At 41.5% G+C, this 20,832-nt stretch overlaps 1 protein-coding gene across 1 annotated transcript in view; it reads left to right on the top strand.

Annotated features, from left to right (window-relative positions):
• Positions 1-625: 625 nt before the first annotated feature.
• Positions 626-20,832, top strand: part of unc13c (unc-13 homolog C (C. elegans)) — a 103,479-nt gene continuing 83,272 nt past the window's right edge. The window contains exons 1-5 of the mRNA XM_023411972.2: positions 626-1,159; positions 8,173-12,406; positions 18,196-18,218; positions 18,868-18,914; positions 20,038-20,116. Of these exons, the coding sequence (XP_023267740.1) occupies positions 8,341-12,406; positions 18,196-18,218; positions 18,868-18,914; positions 20,038-20,116 (4,215 nt within the window). The 5' untranslated portion in view covers positions 626-1,159; positions 8,173-8,340. The remainder of the gene's footprint in view (positions 1,160-8,172; positions 12,407-18,195; positions 18,219-18,867; positions 18,915-20,037; positions 20,117-20,832) is intronic.

The following is a 20,832-nucleotide window of genomic DNA, read 5'->3' as shown; positions in this document are numbered from 1 at the left end:
GGTGTGTGTGATACAGATGGGATTTGTCTTCAGTAAAGACTGGTTGGCTCTCATCATATAGTATTAGTGATCTGTGTGTGTGTTTGACAGAAAGAGATGACAGTCGGCTTCTCGCGTGCCCCTCAGGCATGCCCGTAAACCCGTGAACGTGCGCTGAAAAAGCAAAAGTGTCGCGCGCGCACGACACACGCACGTCACATGACGAAAAATTAAGGTAATACCCCCTGAAGCCGGCGTGTGACTGGTTTCCCAGGTTTATTGACCTATTACATCAGTCTGTTTTCATCAGGGTGTGCAGTTTATTAAGATCATACAGTTGTATGGCCTAATACACAGACACACACTATTTTATCAATTTCATCCTCAGTTCCCCTTCCTTCCTTTACTTCTTGCTTCCCTCTCACTCAAGTCATCGCAAGCCTGAGTGTGTTTAGCGGTATCTTGAGCGCGTGTGGTTGTGTGCGTGCGTGCGTGAGTGCGTTTGTCTGTGGGCTCAATTCTCTCAGCCCGGCTCATTGAGCTGAGAGAGAGAGTGAGAGAGTGAGAGAGAGAGACAGAGAGAGAGAGAGAGACTTTTGTACAGGGGAGGGACAGACATCCTCCAGCCGGGTAGCAGAGTCTCAGTTCAGGCAGCCGCAGCGCTGTCTGCCTCCCCATCAACACCACCACGCGTCCGCATCCCATTTTGGACTAGACACCCCGTGCTGTGAGGCCGTGACACTGTCTACGAGCAGTGGGTGTGTGACTGTGCGCGCGCGCGCGTGTGTGTGTGTGTCAATCGTGGGGCAAATAAAACCCAGAAGCTTGCGGCAATAAAAAGGCAGCATCCTCGGTCTTCCTCCCCACAACGCGAACACGGGAGCGCAGCAGAGACGTGAGAGAAGGGGGCACAGAAGGTGGCATGGAGGAGAGGTGTGTGCGTGTTTCTTCGCGGAGGCAGGGCTGTGGGATGTGGTGTCTGACGGACGCGGGGAGATGCTCTGAGCTCTGGTATTAGCAGGCAGCTGCGCACCGAGCTACTCTCTCCCCTCCCTCCCTGCCCTCCCCAGCATCGCTGGTCTCCTCGCACCGACCATTCGCTGAAACCGGGGAATCGGTTCCACACGGCTCGCTGTGCTCACTACCGCTGGCGTCCTGCACAGGGATTTGACACAACCAGGTATGTGCAGCGGCGTAGCCTCATTGTGGCAGTGGATGCGTGTTTGCATGGTGTGGGGATGTTGACTGTTTGACTTCATTCTAAATCTTCTTGTTGCTTCCCTCCCCTCCCTCTGTGGCCCTGTCAGTGGATTAATGAAACGTTTTTGAGAATGATGTGGATAGATGGCATCATCTATCGATGCAGCTGAGGTGAAAAATGCTAAGAAATGTGAGGTGTTACTTGTATTTAATCGTTTAGCTGATTATTCTAAAATCCAGATCTGATCCAAACACTGTCGATCACACAAATGTCCCATTGCTCTCATTCTCACCTTTCCCCATGTTGTTATGCATAACACACAACATGAACGCATGTGAGCAATGCTGTTGTTTCACACTGAACAAACGCGATGAGACTGATTCTCCTCATGCCGGCCAAAGAAATGGTAATATTTTGATTTATGAGGGGAGACAATCTGTTGTGATGTTGGCTGGTTTCCTAAGGCTGCAGGCAGATATTTCACTGTTGGGAAATACACAGGTTAGGAGAAGGGAGGCAGAATGTAGCTGAGGATGGGCGTGAGGGCAATATGATCTGAGGATGCACACACCCTCCCTCACACGCTCATCCCCCACTGGTATGCTTCGCTTTTCTCTCAGAGCAGCAAGTGCATGCTTAAAAGCAACCGTGCACGGAGGCATGCATGGCGTGCACATGTGTGTGCACGCACGGCTGCACACACACACACACACAGGCATGCACACACAGCCACATGTACACTAATCCACACTCATAATCCACAATCATGTGTTCTGGAGACATGACGTAACACATGAGCATCTCTCATCTATATGCATCGTTTCTAAAGGTTTGCACAAAAATCTTCCTCAGTCTCACTCAGAGTGATAAGAGAATGAACATCACATCACAGCATGCAGTATAATCACTTGCAGCATGATAACCTTAAATTGGAGTACTTGGCTTTTCATCAGGAGAGAATAGCAGATTGTACTATTGTGAGAAATAGGTTAGCGTGCCTCCAACTGACAGTCATTGTCATTAAAAGGAAAGTGGCAGAGATTGTATGACTGTAAGAAATGGAGTGTTTTAGAGTGCTCTGCTAATCAGATGCATTAGGAAAAGCTGGGGGGGGGATAGGTCCCTGGACATTAATGCAGGGCCTGGGGTAGCATTGCCTCAGAGCTATAGGGAGTGGGTGTGGCTGAGGTGCTCCCCTTTTCTCTGGAGGTTTCTCTAGTCTGACTCACAAATGGGAGGGGCTCTACCTCACGACCACAGGAATCCCCAGATTTTGTTTTGTCACAGTAGCTGGCAACTAATATCTGGAGTTCTTACGTGACTGAGCACGATGATGAAGTAACAAGTTATTTTATAACATGCAAGCCATGTAGTTGATTGAGTAAATTGCTTACTAAGACATCTCCATTGGTACAGTTGGAGCTTCAGTGCCTTGCTCAAAGCCTCTGGATTGTACAGGATAATTACGAGGGTAGAAAAATATAAAAATCCTACATATTCATATGCATTTTACAGGCCTATTCGACATGTAACGTTGTTGAACAAATCATGTTTATGTCTAAAACCAATTTATACCACATGTTCTAACACAAGTGGCTGCCTAATGTAGGGACTGTATGCTCCAGAGAACACACACCTCATTTGATGGTGGGTAGAAGGTGTGCATATGTGTGCACACATGCTACTTAAATAAATTAATAATTAAATAAAATAAACTATGATTCCTCTTATTATTAAAACCAATAGCTACTGTTCACTTATCGCTACATATGTGCTACAGAATGAGTTCTGTTACAATGTATCTGCCTATAGCTACAAACTGCAGTGAGGGTGAACAATAGCACAGATACTGTACATCTAGATAACCGACATGCAATTTTATTCTCACACATGCTTGTCATGATGGCTCTGAATAAATGGTGGCATTTCATTTGTGGCCCATTTGCTGCTGAGTCTGCATACAGAGCCATGTCTTTGCAGATTCTGTGGCCAAATTGATAACACATGCGAGTGGGATAAGGTGATCTAGTAATCTGTCATCCTTTTCTCCTAATTCTTGCATCATTACGCTCTAATGGGACGATACAGGCGATACCTCGTGGGCATTATCAAGTCATTTGCGTATCAACTCCAGCTCTGGAAGAGGGTGAATGCTTCATTTGTCAAACCTTAACATGCAGATGTCAGGATGTTGGCTCCGTCAAGAGAAAGGCAGCCCCCTAATTGGTAATCAGCACTCATTAAACACTTGAACTCTTTTAGTGTGATTTGTCTGGACAGAGGGCAGCCACAGTGCAGCACAGTGTTTTATACAAGTGATGTTCCAGTGTCTGCTACAGTAAACAGTGACACATTCCAGACGGCGTCAGACATGATTGGGGCTGTGGCTCAATTTAGTGCATCAAGTATATGAAAAAATTGCATCACAAATGCATTAACGTAAATGGTCAGTATTAACCAGCATTAGGTGTATTTTGTGTGGAGCGCTGTATAATAATGGTCCATAATGCCTGAGTTATTTAACGAGCTGCAGCTTTAAAATAAAATAAAAACATTAATGTTAAATATACTTTCTAAAATGGGACATACATTTACCAAATTTAAAGGTTAGTGTGTAAAATGTGAAGCCCAACCTACTTCGCTGAAGCCAGATATATTTTTATGTAATGATGTACAGAACCATGAATAGAAAACAGAATCTGGACCTATAACTAAATGTACTGTGTGTGCGTTCAAACTCCGAATGGTGTGTTCTGAATGTTGATGATCATGTTTGTCCTGCAATTCACGGCAGGTCTTGCAGCTAGCTGCGGTCTTCATCGACACTCGAGCCGAAGTGCTCCGCTGCCACTGCTAAGAGTTGTCACTGTTTGGTTTCATACCAAGAAAGTCTGCGGTTCAGTGACAAGGAAGGGTTTAAGAGTGGGAGACAAACCTGGCAGGCGCTCCATCCTGTTGTTTGGATTTGCAATTCCAGTAAAATAATTATTATGAATACAACTGGACCATGCACTTCAAATATAATATTGATAAAAAAATTCTAAATATTCCTCCTGATCAGATAACATCCTTTGAAGGCTGATTCCACAAAGATCTGCCATCAACAATATTTTTGTTTTTTCTCTTTGCATTTGCAACCATCAATAATGTATTATGTGTCTCTTTCCTTTTTTTAAACCACACCAAAACCATTAGCATGGCTCAAAGCTAGCTTCAAAGTTACCCTACATTCAGCCGAAGCTGCAACATGCTGTATGTGTCCCATAATATTTTTTGCTTTGTTGGAATCTTTTCTCTTTTCCAACCACTGAATTGGAAACTCTTTTGCACAGCGTCATATAATTTGGTAATGTTGAAGTATTGTTAGAAGGTCTGGTCAGTCTCCATCATTCTGCCAGCGTCGACGACTATAGAGCAAAAATATCTTTAGCTTGGGCTTATGTTCACCCAGAGACCGCAGTCTCTGCAAAGGGCGACAAAAGTTTGTTTGATCAGACAAAAAGAGCAGGCAAACCTGGGGAAGACTCAGCATTGCTCATACTTTGGGCCTGTATCAGAGCCAAGCAAGAACTGCTTCATTTCAGCAGCCATGACAAACAAACCAGCTGCCTGAATCAGAACAACATTACAGTGTCTTCAAAAGGCCAACACCAAGCTCTCAGCTCCATATAATATTGAAGGCGACAGTAGAGTTTGTTGCCAAAGTTGATCTTAATCTATTATTTGCTCCTTTTGGCTACTAAAGGTTGGCAGTTGTTATTATCATCCGCCATAGGCCACTATCTTTTTTTGGACCAGCTGATTTAGTTTGTGTAATCTGTTATTAGTGGTATATTACTTTCACAGTCACTTAATTTTGCTCATTTTAATTCACTATATTCCATAATATTCCATAATTTATATTTTATAGGCTACTTATTTCATGCCCACATTTCATTCTGCTCATTATATGTGTTATTCAAGTGTGTAGACAAAAAAAAAATCATTTATTATGCAGTTTTTGTATTTCTTTTTGCACGCTACAGTATAAGAAATCACTGAATAGGAAAAGAGCTCACTAGTTTCAGCTTGACTGATAATAAGTAAAGACTTGTTTACCAATTGTAAAATCGAGCCTCTCGCAATTGTATATTATTTTCCCTGTCTTAGATATTTTGAATAACTCATCCTGCTGAAACAATATTTAGTCTGAGCACTTATCAATCAACAAAGCACTGAGCCTGGCAGATTATTGCACAATTAATCAAACCAGCAATAACCATTAACATGCACACAGCAGCATGACTTGTCTTCCCTTAAACAGGGCGTTTTTTGTTTTTCTTTTCGCTTTGCCTTCCATTGGTAGAAAGCATCCTCCACAGTATTAAAATCAAGGTGTCTTACTACAGCTGATTAATTGGCATCAGTGATCCCTCTGGGTCATCTTGTTCCTTAATTCATTCTCCAGTCCCAAGAGAACCATAGCCCACCCACACAGATGTTTTCAGTTATACACTGCCTGACTAGACCTCTGAACTCCATTCACTTAGTTCACAATTAGCTCCAACTCCAACTTCTACCTGAGCAGAGGTCTAATCAGCCACTAACTGGAAACACCTGTGTAAGTGTGGAGGACCTTTAAGTAAAAAAGGTTCTGTCCCTTCTTCAGGGATAGTGGTTGTCATGAGTCCTCCAGGAAGCCCATGTTTCAGCTGTGTTTTTTGTAATATCATACAAATCTGCAAATCAGAGCAGTAGCAGAGAAGCTTTTATTTTACTAATGAAGTTAGTATAAAGTTAGTAATCTAAATATCGCTGAGACGTTTTTACACTTGGCTGAGATAGACAAGTTGATGTATCGACAAAAACTTAAAAAAAAAAAAGAAAAGCAACAGTGCAACAGAAAAAGCTTCAGTGAGTAAATGATAATGTACATGAAGCATGTGACTTAAAAGTCACTCTGGCTTTTGCTACACTGAAGAGATAATAGAGAAGATGGAAAAATGGCAGTAGGCATTAAACAGCAGATGCTCCTCAAATTAATACATGAAACAAACAAATGTCATACTTCCACAATGTTTCCTCATGGTTTTCCACTGTTTGAGGTTTGACTGATGTCCTTTGAATGACATCATCTCATTGCAACTTTCTATTCTGCAATGGATTAGTGGCACCCGACTGGAACTGCTTGGAACTGCAAGTGCAATCGTTCCTCAAGGATTTTTTCTTGTATCACGATACCATACTTTATCATTGACTAAAAAATGAATCAAATATCAAAATGGCTTATTTTATTATCCTGGTGGAGTGAGTCAATAAACCATTTCTTCTCCTACCAGCTAAAGGTTCCCTTGAGCAGGGCTCTCAGCTGCTCACTGATTGACACAAGTTGACTTGTGCTGTGACACCTCTCAATTTTTGCATGGGGTGGTGGGGGTGACCCATCAGTTACAAAAGGCTGCTCTTGGCTTCATCCCAGTCGTCAAGAGGGCTGAGTCATGAACCTCCTCATACCATTAAAATATACAGTAATCCTTCACCTCGTCCTGTTGTCGTTCCATCTCTGTAATGCAAAAAACATATTTCTTTGAACAAACATTCCAGCCTCAGGCCTGCCTCAAACTTTATCCCATGAAGCTAACAGACAGTCAGGCTCCAGGATTCCTTCCATCATACAGTGCTGGCAGAAACTCATCTATGCTGGCAACCTAATCTTAAGCTCTATTTGCTAATGCCTGGTCCTTCCTCAGAGCCCAGCAATAAAAGCTAACTGTGATGCTGTGTTTCACAGCTCATTTGAAGTGAGCATGTCTCTGTGGTCATGAGACTGTAGACACATCGAGCTCTAAACCCCAGAACTAATGTGGAGCAGCTGTCAGATCCTCTGCACAACAAACATCCCTCTTTCGACTCAGTTGGCCAGTTCCACTCTATAGAAAACACACACCTATCAGAGCCACTTCAAGCTGTTAAAGGTTTAATACTATGCAGCATGATTCAAGCAGTCTCTAGCCTGTTTTTCACAGGCCTGAGATGACTATTTAGTCCTCTTTATAACTACATGGTCTGCTGCACATAGGCATTATACTCCAGTGGTTCAGGTACTGAAGCATTGCAATTAATCTAATTGGGACATCAAATGTATGACAACATAGGTCATTAACTTAATTAGTGAAAACATCCACATCATCCTCGTCATTATAGATGGATGGAAAATATAGCCAAAGAACTGATTTTGACTTGGAAACATGATTTTAGAAAATTGATGTGTTGACTAGCTTAATCAATAAATAATAATAAAAAAAATCTTATTAATCCGAAATATCAGGTTCTTTATCTCCACTATTTGTCATCATTATGATAAAACAAATTGTTGAAGTATGATCTTGGTTTAGTGTGGTGCTCCCTGTTTCCACAAGAGTATTGACAAGAGTATTGTAGCACTGAGGCAATTATAATAATTGGCTATCTCCTGCTGTAGAAGCTGGATACATCAATGTAGCCAATGGATCTATTGACCTTGACTGACACATACATGAATACACGTACAGTCATACGTGCAAATGATCCCTCTCTCACACACACACACACACACTCTCTCTCTCTCTCTCTCTCTCTCTCTCTCTCTCTCTCTCTCTCTCTCTCTCTCAATACTTTTGGCATATAGTTAAATTGAGGTCTAAGTAGGATGGTGACTACTATGCTCTGTGGGGTTTGCTGTAAAGTCATGTAGATAAATGTGAATAGTACATAAAATTAACTACTAAGACTGAAAAATTGTCCCCTATTTGAATTTTCAAATGAAGGTCTGTTTTTCCTTCATGAGAATCATCAGTTTCCTTTATGTAAAATTTGGAAATTACATAATGAGAGACAAGATTTTACAGATTGCATTTATCAGGACAATGGATTAATAAGTAATAACTTGTGTGTGTTCCTCCTGTTTGTGTTTAGGTATGATCTGAGAATCTGTGACAAAATTGTAAAGCTAATATTCTTTTTGTGTCTTTCAGAGAGATGATCCTTTTCTGGAGGAAGACCACTGGATTTAAAAGTATTAGTGCATCTCTGAGTGGACTGTGGTTTTAGTGATTGTGAGCTGGGCTCTCACTGTCAAGCACAGGTTGATTGTGCTTGGCTCACCACCGCTGTATAAAAAACAGTCCACAGGATTGCCATCCATGGTTTCTGCCCTAATCAAGACTATATCATCCTACATTGAAAAGATTTGCAAAGGAATGTTTACAAAGAAATTGGCAAACCCAATAAAGAAGAAAGAGAGAAGCGAAAATAAAGAGCCTAAATTGACCACTGATTTGCAAGCACACAATCTAACCCTCTCTACTACACTGAAGACTACAGTGAAAAAGATATCCAAATGCTCTTCGGCACGTAACATATCGCTTGAAGAAGACGACGGAAAGAACGACTGCTCATCCCTGTCACCCACTTTCAGTTATCGTGTAGCTATAGCAAATGGAATCCCAAAAAACTCTCTTTTTTTGAATAATAATGAAAGCATCTTTCCTGAGGTTCTTTCGATTGATAGTAGTTACTCTGACTCTTTGAGTGAGACAAAACCTATCCGGAGACTGGATGAGCATAAATCACACACTATGCCTGTAAGACGAAACAGGAAGAGCCTCATTAGTTTGGCTCCCTCTGATGGCAGTTCTGAGGGTGAACGAGTGGAGCGCTCCAGTCTACACACACTTAGACTGGGTGCCCTCCGCAAGTTAAGAAAATGGAAAAAGAGTCAGGAATGTGTCTCCTCAGACTCTGAGGTGAGCAACTGGAGGAAAACCCTGGGCATCCGGAGCAAATCCTTGGACCGTGCTGGACGGCAGCAAAAGAGTTCAACACTGGAGCCTGGTTCCTCCTCCACAGGTTGCATTAGTCAGACCCAGGATGTTATGGAGATGATCTTTAAAGAGCTTCAAGGGATCAGCCAGATAGAGACAGAACTGTCTGAGCTACGTGGCCATGTCAATGCCCTAAAAAGCTCCATTGATGAGATCTCCAGTAGTGTGGAAGTAGTTCAGAGTGAGATTGAGCAGCTTCGCTCAGGATTTGTCCAGTCTAGAAGGGAAACACGTGATATCCATGACTACATAAAACAAATTAGCCACCAGGCCAATAATTCAACCTTGCGGTTCCTCAATGTTCCTGAAGAAAGGGCAGAGAAAACAGAGAGTGTAATATATAAAATACTAAAAGACAAAATGGGTTTCATCGATGCCCATAAAACAATAAAAATTGAGCTTGCTCATAGGTTAGGGCAACAAAGAGAATGTTCTAATGCAAAACCTCGCCCTATTATTGTCATTTTTGCAACCACCCAAGATAGGGATTTAGTCTTGAAAAAATGCTATAAACTTAAAGGAACAGGCATTACAGTCTCTACTGATAGCTTAACTCATGATGGAAAGGAGAGAAAAGACAAAACAATGTCTTCCTCACAAACCTATGAAAGCATGGATTTAAAGGTCTCAGGAAAGGATAAAGTAGTGGAGAGTGATGACTGGGACTCAATGGACAGTGATAAAGAATTGGATGAATTAAGCAGAAATAAATATGCAATGGTGATTTCAAAGCCTGTTCACAAGAGTAAATCAGAGAAGAGGCGATCTCATGACCATAGCCGGTCAGGAGAAGAAGCAGGCTACTCAGGCGCAGTTCACTATGCTGATGACTCTTACTATGACCCAGACAAGCATGCCAAGGCTTACTACTCTGATTTGACCCCTGGTTGGCTTTCCCAGAGTGACTATTCCACCCCTAAACTCAGCCGCTCTGAGTCTGACTGCTCAAAACTTTGCCAGTCATACTCAGAAGACTTTTCAGAGAGCCAGTACTTTACACGGGCTAATGGCTGCTCCCTGCTGTCCTCCTCAGATCAGGAGCTGTGGCAGAGAAAACAAGAAGACATGGCCTCCTCCTGGTATGCTAGCCCCAGTCACCCACTCAGCAGTGAAAATCAAACTTTTGAACACAATGAGGTTGAGACAACAGAAACTATTGACAGTGGGGTGAGCAATGGACTTGTCTGCATGTCCGGGGACAGAAGCCACTACAGTGGCTCCCAGCTCTCTCTTCAAGGTGATCTATCACCCTGGAAAGACTGGCATCATCTGGAGCAGGGTGCTGACTCTGGTTTGGAAGCCTCCATAGAGGTCAGCAGTCCCTTTGACCCATCAACCATCCCTGGTTTTCCAGAGAACATCACAAAATGTCAGGAGGTTGATTTACAATTTGAAGGAGATGAAGAATTCATGATGCTCGACAGAGAATCTTCTCTGCCACCTATAACCACCCACATCATTCCTCCCATCACAGAGCGAGAGTCTGTTATCAAGACATCCACTCGGCAGTCCAAAGAGGGATGTAAGGTGACCACAAAAGAAGGCACGAAAGTATTGTCTAAAGATGCCCCTAAAGCTGCTGCTAAGGTGACACATAAACAAACTAAATTGGCTCCTAAAGAAGAAACCACCAAAATATTGCCAAAGGAAAGTCCCAAGGTAACTGCTAAGGTTTCACCTAAAGTGACACCTAAAGCAGCTCTGAAAGAGTCACCTAAAGAGTCACCTAAAGAGATTCAGAAATCAGCAGCTAAAGAAACCGCTCAAGCCCTCCCTAAAGACAGTCCTAAACTAACATCTAAAGACACCACAAAGCCCATCGTTAAAGAGGTATCTAAAGTGACATCTAAGGTAACTTCTAGTGAGGCTGCAAAAGTAGCTCCTAAAGTGGCCCCAAAAGATAGCCCGATAATGACTCCTAAAGAAAGTCCTAAAGAGTCACCTAAAGACAGCCCCAAAATAACTCCAATTGAGAGCCCTGCCTCAACCCCTAAAGAATCACCCAAAGACTCTCCTAAAGAGTCCCCTAAAGTCATTGCTAAAGAGCCACCACAAGTTGCATCTAAAGAAGGTCTGAGGGTTGCTGCTAAAGAGGCTCCCAAAGAAGCTGCAAAACTACCCCCAAAAGAGGCCCCAAAAGAGATGCCGAAAGTAGTATCTAAGGAGACTAAAGTACCCACTAAAGAAGTTTCTAAAACTCCACCTAAAGAACCTCCGAAGGTAGCCCCTAAAGAGAGTCCTAAGGTGCCCCCAAAAGACTCTCCTAAAGCAGCCACGACAGAAACTCCTAAAGTAGCAGCTAAAGTAGCCTCTAAAGACACCCCTAAGGAAACCCCCAAAGTAGAAAAATTCCCTGAATTGGATGTCAATCACAGCTTTCACCAGCCCCAGGGTAAGTCTGCAACTATGTACCGCAGTCAGAGTGAGATTCGAACAGAGAAGGTTGAGGAGGTTCCTAAGTCTTGGAGCAGCAGGCTCAGCATAGATCTAAGTGAGAAGTCCTTTGGATTTGGTTTTGGCTCTACACTGCAGAGGGCTAAGTCAGCTCTGGAGGTTGTTTGGAAGTCTGGCTCTCAGACTACCCCTGCTCCTCCTGAGGAGCCCACCAACTCCTCTTCATCATTTATGGGGCGCTTCCGCACCATGTCCACCTCCACTGCAAATAACTCTAGTACTACAATAGACTCAGATGCCTACACGGAGCCTGTCTTCTACAAGGCAGAGGAAGAGACAACAGGAGCAGAAGCAAAAGCTGGTGAACAACCAGTGGACAATGAGACCCACTATGTTGAAGTTATGGAGCAGGTACTAGCTAACTTGGAGAACAGAACTAATGCTAATGAGACAGAGGAGACAGATGAGCCTGCACAGGAGTGTGAGACTTCTCAGGACTATGATGTGTCTGTTGACATTGAGGCATCTCAAGATAATGCTTCTCAGGATTTTGAGGCTTTTGAAGCTACAGAGGACTATGAGGCAAGTAAAGAGGCATGTGTTCTGGAGTATGATTGCAGTTTGGATGAGCAGTATGATGAAGAGTACAGTGAGGATTATGAAACCCAGCTCACCGAGGACACTGCTGAATATGACGCAATGGTGGAGTATGTAGATGTAGAAGAACCAGATGAGACTGAGGACAATGATGTGACAGAGGAGATGGAAGAGGGTGATGAGGAGTTAGAGGAGATAGATGAGATAATAGAAGAGGCCGTGGAGGTGTCTGAAAAAGTGGAGCAACAGCAGGAGGATGAAAACAAAAATGTTCCTGAGGAGAAGCCCACAGAGGCCCCACCCAAGAAGCGTGTTCGACCCACATTCAAAGAAGCAGCACTCAGGGCCTACAGGAAACAGATGGCTGAACTGGAGCAGCAAATCCTGGCAGGGGGTATGACTCTTCCCCTCCTTTTTGTTTGTCAGTTCGTATTGTTTTATAAAGCTTTACATTGCCAATACATGGCAGGTCATACATGTGTTTTTCTATAGCACATATAAATAACAGTAACTGCTCGTCAAAACAAAACACATGGGACTTGAAGAATTATATCAGTTTTGTGTTACAGTACATCGACTACAAATTGTGATTATTTATCATAACTTTACAGGAATAGCCAACATATCCACAGCAGCTGTTTTGAAAACTCTTTGTTGGTACATTCATTTGCTCTCTGAAATTTGTCAGAAAAGACAAACAACAAGCAAAAATGGAGATTAGGGAAAGGGCCATGTGAATCTATGTCATCTGTAACACTGAGCAGGTACACTGCTGTACCTTGAACACAGTTGACAGGAGCCTCCTTGAACACAGCAACAAAGAAACTGCCAATGGATGTGGCTGTACAACAACATGTGATAAGCAATAGTAATAACCTAATAACAAGAAAACAACAAGAAGGAAAATGAGTGAGGATGGTCAATTTCCTAGGTTTTATGTTTTAATGTAGAGAATACATAATTTTAATTAATTAGGTAAAACATACATAACTATTGGAATGGTCTGTTAATTTTCTACATCCAGTAGGTGCATGGTGTTGTTAGTGGAAGTCTGAATCGTAGTGTATGAATTTAATTTTGCCGAGACAAGCCCAAGACTTGAAACTTGGTGGGTTAATATTGTTGGATTTATGAGAACTTTCCACTTTGATCCACTTGAAGGATGACTCTTTGAATCAGTCATTTGTTTTGAGTTGAAAAACTGAAGAGGGGACTCTCTGAATGTGTATAGCAGTGTTATTTGTGCTATTGCTTTTGTATTTGTATTCTCATTGCACAGCTTTAGATTATTTTGTAGTGGTCTGTAGCTCAAGGGATCAGACTGTCAAACAGGTTTTCTAGAGGTTTGTCATCTATCATCAAAATTTAATACACTGTAAAAGCTACAGTGGAGCTGGACTCCAGCGCTACCATCAGTTATTCAAAATGAATAAAACCATGACTACAGTCTATTATTGGGTGACATTGTGATGGCAGACAGCTAAAGCAAGTCTGAACATAAGGTCTGCATATATTGACTTACCACCCAGAATGTTTTGCATGTCAATGATTTTTGCATCATATTTTAAGTTTGAGATATTATAGTCTCTACATGTAGCAGACTATGAGACCAGTGCTCTCATATGTCTTTTTGTATTTTTTCTTTCTTTCACCGTCGTAATTTCCTTGAATCAAATTATTTTGTAAGTGATGGGTCAGCACTTACTTGAAAAGGAGATTTATAATGTGTCATGGGTGTACAAATGGCTGTGAATGATTCATTGAAGGAAGAGTTGTCTTTCTACTGGTATGAAAAAAAGAGACTAGGGAATTTCCACTCTTACTTAAAATGAAAAAGCTCTTGACCTACATATGTAACTGTGGTACTCGTGGTGAGGTAGGCACTGTAGTTCAGGGAATACAGGCTGCACCTGAAGACTAAAGCTATGTGACAGATGTGTGTGCAAACATTTTCAGTGGCCACATTCACCAAACAAACCTGCAGATAATAAATTCAGTACTGTTATTTGCTGAAACTCTTAAATTAGGGGATCTTCCTCCTCTGTCATACAGCTGTAAGTGACCATTCTAAGACCAATAAACTGCAGCTAATATGAGGTATTACAAGGTAAGATAGAAGTGAAAGTACACTATAAGTTATTGCTTAAATTATTACCAGAGTCCTACATAGATAATACATCATTATTTAAATTATTCCATTGAATTTAAATGTAGCACCACAGCTTTTGCAGACACATTAATACCTGAGTATCCCCTGAGGGCAAAATATATAAGAACATAGGCAGAAGGGATGCAGCAATAATTCTTGTAGAAATGAAGGCCCTACTGATAATAGATTTAAAGGCTTATTGTGATAATGATTTTAGTGAATACATTTGTTTATTAATATGACATATAACAAATGTGGTTACTAAAGAATTGCAAACAATATACACAAATTTTACACTTGAAAAACAAACTTGTCAACGCTCTCTTATGAAGGATTTCTGTAATGGCAACATAAAGCTAAACTACAGGCCATCTTGCGATTGGATCACACCAACTGTGACCCATGAGTACCACATTATTACATGAGTGCTCAGTACTCATGGATTAGACCACACCCACCGTCGAACTTGGCTTTCATTTTGATCTTAACTACACACCTGTAAAGTTTTGTGACTGTATTTTGCACACATGTGACAATATTTGTCCAGAGACATATAAACTGTGACATAAACATATTAACTGTGACGCTGCTTCTGTTGGGCTACCAGGTGAAGAAGAGTTGATCTTGAATTACTCATTGTTGAACTGTGTATGTGCTAGGTGAGGTGGTCTTGTCTATATTGCTCAGTAGGGTTACCTGCCTCTGTGAGGTGTGACATATGAGTTTGTCGCTTTACAGTGTAAAAATATTTTGGTTGAGACAGGAGGTCATGAGAAAAAATATGAGTTTTTTTTCTGTCTACAACTAACTAGCTTTGCAAACTTGCTGGGGCAGATGATTTCTGAACAATCAGACATAATATGACAGAGCAGGTTTTTACACACATTTTGATTGTCTTCATAAAATATGGTCAATTCTATGTGACTTTAAAGAATAGTCATCCCAGCAATCCTAGAAATTGACATTACTGTCACATATCTAAACTTTGACTCAGACTCTTTCAGTTGCTCTTACAGAGTTGATGGAAACACATCCAAGATGTGTCTTTGTGACATTGGGGGCAATTGTTTTAAATTCATTACACTACTGATGGAGATACAGCCGCAGATGGAAGGAAGCACATGCATACTCTGTACTCCCCCTCATTAGCTTCATGCCTTCATATCTTGTAGCTGATGTGTGCTCACCATGCTCGTGCTCTGAAGCGTGCTGGCTGGTCAGGGTGGGAGCTGTGAAGGGAGTCTCGGCAGTGCTGCCACTCCTGCCAGGCCTGTCTTCAACTGGCTACAGCAGCGTTCGTATTCAGATGCTAATTCACACTCCCAAGGGCATTCTGTAACCAGGTCAGCCTTGCTTGGAATATTTATAGAGGTCTACTGCTAGTGAAGTTTGAAGTTTGCTGCTTGCTCCTGGGGGAGCAAAGGAGGTAGACCCTCTTTATGCTTAGTGCGCCATTTCCAGAGAAAGTGTTGATATGTAAAATGCAGATGCAGGGGATGAAGAGTCTCTGCTGTTGTTTTTAGGAGACACCATCCAATTCAAAGCACTGACTGATTTTATATTGTTGTTTTCTCCTGACTGTTGTGAACAGGGAAATCCCTTTCTCCACAGTTTACGCTTACAACTTGGAAGAGCTATAACTCCAGGTTGCAATACAATACCGCTGGGTTTCAGACACTTAAACACAACACTCCTTCTCTGATTACGGTGCTTCCAAATGATTCTTATTATCATCATTATACTTTTCCCCCTAAACTTGCACTAGGATACTTCCTTGATTACTCAGATTTAACAAAACAAGCATATTTCTTTGATTAAAGGAGGGCCAATAATGCATTTTACCCCATTGCTCTATTCCTGGCTCATACCTACAGGGATTCTATTTTTGTGCTTAGATTGAACTAAGTTAACATAGTTAAAACAAGACTAGGCCAAAACCTAGTATATGGCAGGACTGTGTCCTATTTGCATTCTGCCTAGTGTCAGCTGGTTTCAGCCCTTTATTTGTTTGTTTCTCTCTTACTCTCTGTGTTAACATATACAGTATTTTAATACAGCCAGATTCCCAATAAAACTGTTCTCATTTACAAGCTTTCTGTTTGTTTTGTCAGACAACGGCACAGGTATGAAATAGTGAAACTATATTGCTATGTATTTTACTACTGTGTACAAGCTCATGTTACAAGCCTATACTGAAATTACAATATATGATGACAATAGTGATCTATTACAATTACAAATAAACATTGCCCAAATCTAGTTATTAGTATGGAGCTATTAGTAGATTTTGGACTCTTATGGAAACTCTGGTCTGCACCTCGGTATACTATACATGTGTATGTTTGTGTGACTGTGTCTGCATAAGAACACATGTTCCTGTGTGTGTTGGAGTAGGGGTCAGTCCTTTTTGTACTATCGGCCACATGCAGGCTTTTCTGCTCCGATGAGCTCTGACCGTGTGTGTCGGCATTGAAATTCAGGATTTACTGCTGCTGTTGCTACCTCAACACTTTTGCCCGCACACACACACGCAGAGGTTTTCAACCAATCAATGACATTTTTGTTCCACAGATTTAAGGTACCTGTGAAATGAGGTTTATATCAGAGCTCTACAGACTATCTTTGTGGTCTGGCTTTATTTAGTGACTTGCTGGTGGAGGAGATGACTCTATCTTGTACAGCCATGCTGAAAGTAGCTTAGCTGATCGCTCGCTGTCCATGGTACCCACTTGGAGCTTAGCTCCTCTTTGAGTGCTGTGTCTCTATGTGCTGCTTTTGCTGTCACCTCACCCAGCGAAAATATACTGTTAAATTGTACCTTAAATGTAGTGTCATTACAAAAATCAGCATTTAAAAAAAATAATATAACCTAATTATCTGTGGAGCTTCTCAGTCATCCAGGCCATGGGTTTCTAACTGAGATTCTTGGAGACGTTTCACCTTTCATTGAAATGGCTTCTTCAGTTCTAACTGACTGGGGAGTTGCAAGCAGTTAGAACGGAAGAAGCCTTTCGGGTGAGAGGTGAAACATCTTCAAGAATTTCAGCCAAGTCCAATTGCCTTCATACAGCACTTAGGGAGATATACAACCTAATTGTATCATGTTGACTAGAATGCACTTTTAATGTTTTTAAAATATCATTGCCTTCATGAGGACCACTCATCATGAAAAGATGTGCACTTGTGGTGAACACTAATGGCTATATAAAACACTCTGGATAATAGCATCCACCAAATATTCCGCACTGTGTTCTCAATCAATGCACAGGTCCAGAGTTATTGCTATTTTAATTGTTATCAGTTAATATTTTTATGATGCAATTCTTTTGTCAACTTTCAAGTAAACAGACAAAACAAAATCAAATAGATAATGGGAACATTAAGGAAAGAAACAAATTTACACTGCCTTATTCTGGATTAGTGTTAAAATAACTTCATATCAACAACAAACAGTGTATCATGTCGTTTTAATCAGATCAGCAATTTGATCTTTCTCTTGTGAACAGCTGTTTTGCATTTGTTGCACATTAGATCATGATTATGCTGCCATTTATCACCCATGGATCAATAGCACAGTAATTACACCTCTGCAGTCTTGCTTATTTAAAGGGCCTGCCATCTCACAGTTCATCTCTAAAATGGCAACATGATACCAACCGCTTATGCTTACCTAATGTCCCATGTCTCCATAGCTATGAGTGTTAATGCAGGTAACGCTGTCGATCAAAGGCATAATTTTTTAAATGGTGCTGCATTAATTTAAATTACTCTATGTTCAAGTACTGATCTTAATATTTCAACCTTGTGTTGTATAGCAGAGCTTCCTACTGTATCCGGTATTCCTCTGTTCATAGCGATTCTCCCTGGGGCACTTGTTGACTCTCCATTTATGCATAAACTGTTTGGCAAAACAGAATTGTGTCATCAGGCAGTAATGGTAAATTAGTGTCCTAAGTGTCCTAACTAAGTGTGTGTATTTTCTACTGAACTGCTCCTGTCTAACTCTCCGCCCTCCTGTCATTTTCTCCTTCCAGACACCAGTGCTTTGGATACTCAGGTTTTAAGTCATTGTTTATCTGTTTTCATATATAAACACTTAGACACTTGTGATTTCCTTGCATGTGCATGTGTTTGTGTGTGCGTTTGTTCATGTGTCTTTGTGGTATTTGGCGAGATAGTGTGTTTGTGTCGCATCCGCCTTGGTGTGGTGTGGTGTGTTTGTGTTTCTGTAGATAAATTGAAGTAATATGTGTAGGTATGAAAGGATGAGTGCAGCATATGCCTTTGAGCCATCTTGCTGTCACTTTGTGCTGGTTATCCTACTATTCCTCTCTTTTCAGAAAATGATTTGTGTTTCAAACTGGACATTTTGGTCAGTGAGGAGGGAGCATTACACAATAGGCAGATCTGGCCTGAAGGACCAAGAGCGGCAAAACTCTCGGTCTTGAGCCCACAAATTACATTGATGTGGAATAATTTGGTTTTCTGCCTGTGGTGCTTCCCTCCCTTCTCCCTGTGCTGTACTCCTCCTCGCCTATCATTTATCTTATCCTGAATTGACCTCCAAATGTACTGTATTTTCCCAAGTACATTTTGTTAGACTGTGTGTTGCTTTTGTTTTAACCTTACTGCAGTGTGCTTTGTGTAAAGTTGTGCTCGCTTACCTTGTCCCTTGTCTTACGTTTTTGTATGTCTTCTCTCTGCAGGCTCGCAGTCTTTTGGATCCCAAAGTGCTGGGCTTGCAGTCTGGAGGGTGAGTTGTGGCTCACGTCCTGATCTGATCACTTCACAATTACACAAATCCGAGCTGCTGTGTTGTTTTCTACCCCACTGCTGAGGCATATAGGGAGCAGAAATGTTAATGAAACATGCTGATTCTCTGGCATGCAGCCCCAGTTAAGGTATCTTGGGCCTTGTTTTGTGACATACACACAGAGAGAAGATGAATATACAAGATGCCTGATGATTTCACAACATCTGTAAAGGAATTTATCCCATTGGTTTCACATATCTGACTGATTTCTTAGTAAGAAATGTTTATCAATGGTTAATTATGTAAGCGTACGTGAAAAAGCCAACTGTTGTCATATGTCAAGAGAGAAAATAATAATCATATTTACCCCAGCTCATGCAATGACTATGCAGCACACATTGTGCATAAAAGCAGCAAGAGGTAGGTGCCCTGGGGTGAGGCAAGGGCCTGCGCAGCTCTTGACGTTGTGTTTCTTTGGGGTCACACCACTGATGTTGCTGAGAGGGCTGACGGAAAAGCTTGAGGAGCTTTAGTGTGGAGGCATTGGGCCTTGATGTCATCTTGAGGTCATTAGAGAGGCTTTGAGTGACAGTTGAGGTGATGCCACTGAGAGCCTCACGGGAAAGGAAGTAAGACTGATGGGAAAGCATTGAGGGGGCCCATGGATTGTGCACAAGGGAAGTTGGAAGACATCTGAAAGTGTCAATTTTTGATGCGTGGAGTCAGTTATTTACATAGTTTTTGCTGCTGTGGTCCTTCACTATTTTGTGAATAACATCTTCAGTATTCATAGATTGTAATACAAATCCAAGGATAGGTATAATATGTATGAGTAATAGCAGGTCCTCAGAAACACTCTACAAATTGAGATAACATGGAGGAGGGGGAGTCTCTGGGAGCAACAGAGGGTGAGAGGGATTACAAGCAGCTCCAGTGTGGTCGGTCTGCACCATGTAAAGCGAAGAGGAAGGGGTGAGACAGGTTAGGTAGGAGGCATGATCCATGGTGTTTGCCAGCTGTGTAAATCAAGACCCCCTCCCCCCTTTTTTTTACCGTAGTAATGTCTCCCCTAGCATGGCATTATTATGATATTAATACATCTTAAATCTGTCTGCTTCTCCAGGGCTGGCAGTATTCTTTATGGTATTGACAGCATGCCAGATTTACGCCGCAAGAGGACAGTGCCTCTTGTCCGAGACCTGGTGAGTCATCTGCCTCAACAAGGTTATGTGTGATTTATGTCAAATCTATCTGAGTGACCCCGCATTATACCACACTGGTGGAATCTATCCTGTGTGAGTATGGACCCTTGCTGAGGACAATAATAACTTAACTGGCAAACTGATAAAATATGATGGTGTTTTAGAGTGACAGTGATTGATCCTGTATCTTAATATCTTTAGTACTAAAAAAAAATAACCTTAATATTCTTTGAAGTGAAGTCTCTGTAACAGTAATGATTATTAAAACATAACTTAGTCCTTGTTTGTGATTTTAATAACAAGTTTGTTACAGCACACAATGGGGATGATGATGATGATGATGATGATGATGATGAAAATACTTACCTCTCACATGTTGACCTGCTATACAAAATTAAATAGGTTTTAAAAAAGTCACATAAACTTTAATTGTGATTAAAAAAAAAAAAAAAAACAAGCCGGTGAAGAGTTGATTGGTGATAAAAGCAACATCTTTAAACTCTGGCTATTTAGTGTAGAGCACTTCCTTCAGGGAATGTTAAATGTACCCTTAGCCATAACTCTATGGCTTGATTAATTAGCCTAGAGAGGGTGTTTAAGACATTGCATCACAGTGATGCTCTGCCATTTGTTTTTTATTGCGACATAATGTGTTATAACATATCCCACAGAGAGGCCTGTTGCAATGCAGTCCGCTTTAGCACTGTGCCACATGG

This window comes from Seriola lalandi, unplaced genomic scaffold (assembly GCF_002814215.2).
Source record: "Seriola lalandi dorsalis isolate HSWRI2012SDOR001 ecotype SW California unplaced genomic scaffold, Sedor1 jcf7180002054474, whole genome shotgun sequence".
Taxonomy (NCBI): domain Eukaryota; kingdom Metazoa; phylum Chordata; class Actinopteri; order Carangiformes; family Carangidae; genus Seriola; species Seriola lalandi.
Note: the sequence above shows the minus strand (reverse complement) of the source record. Positions and strands in the feature narration are given on the sequence as shown.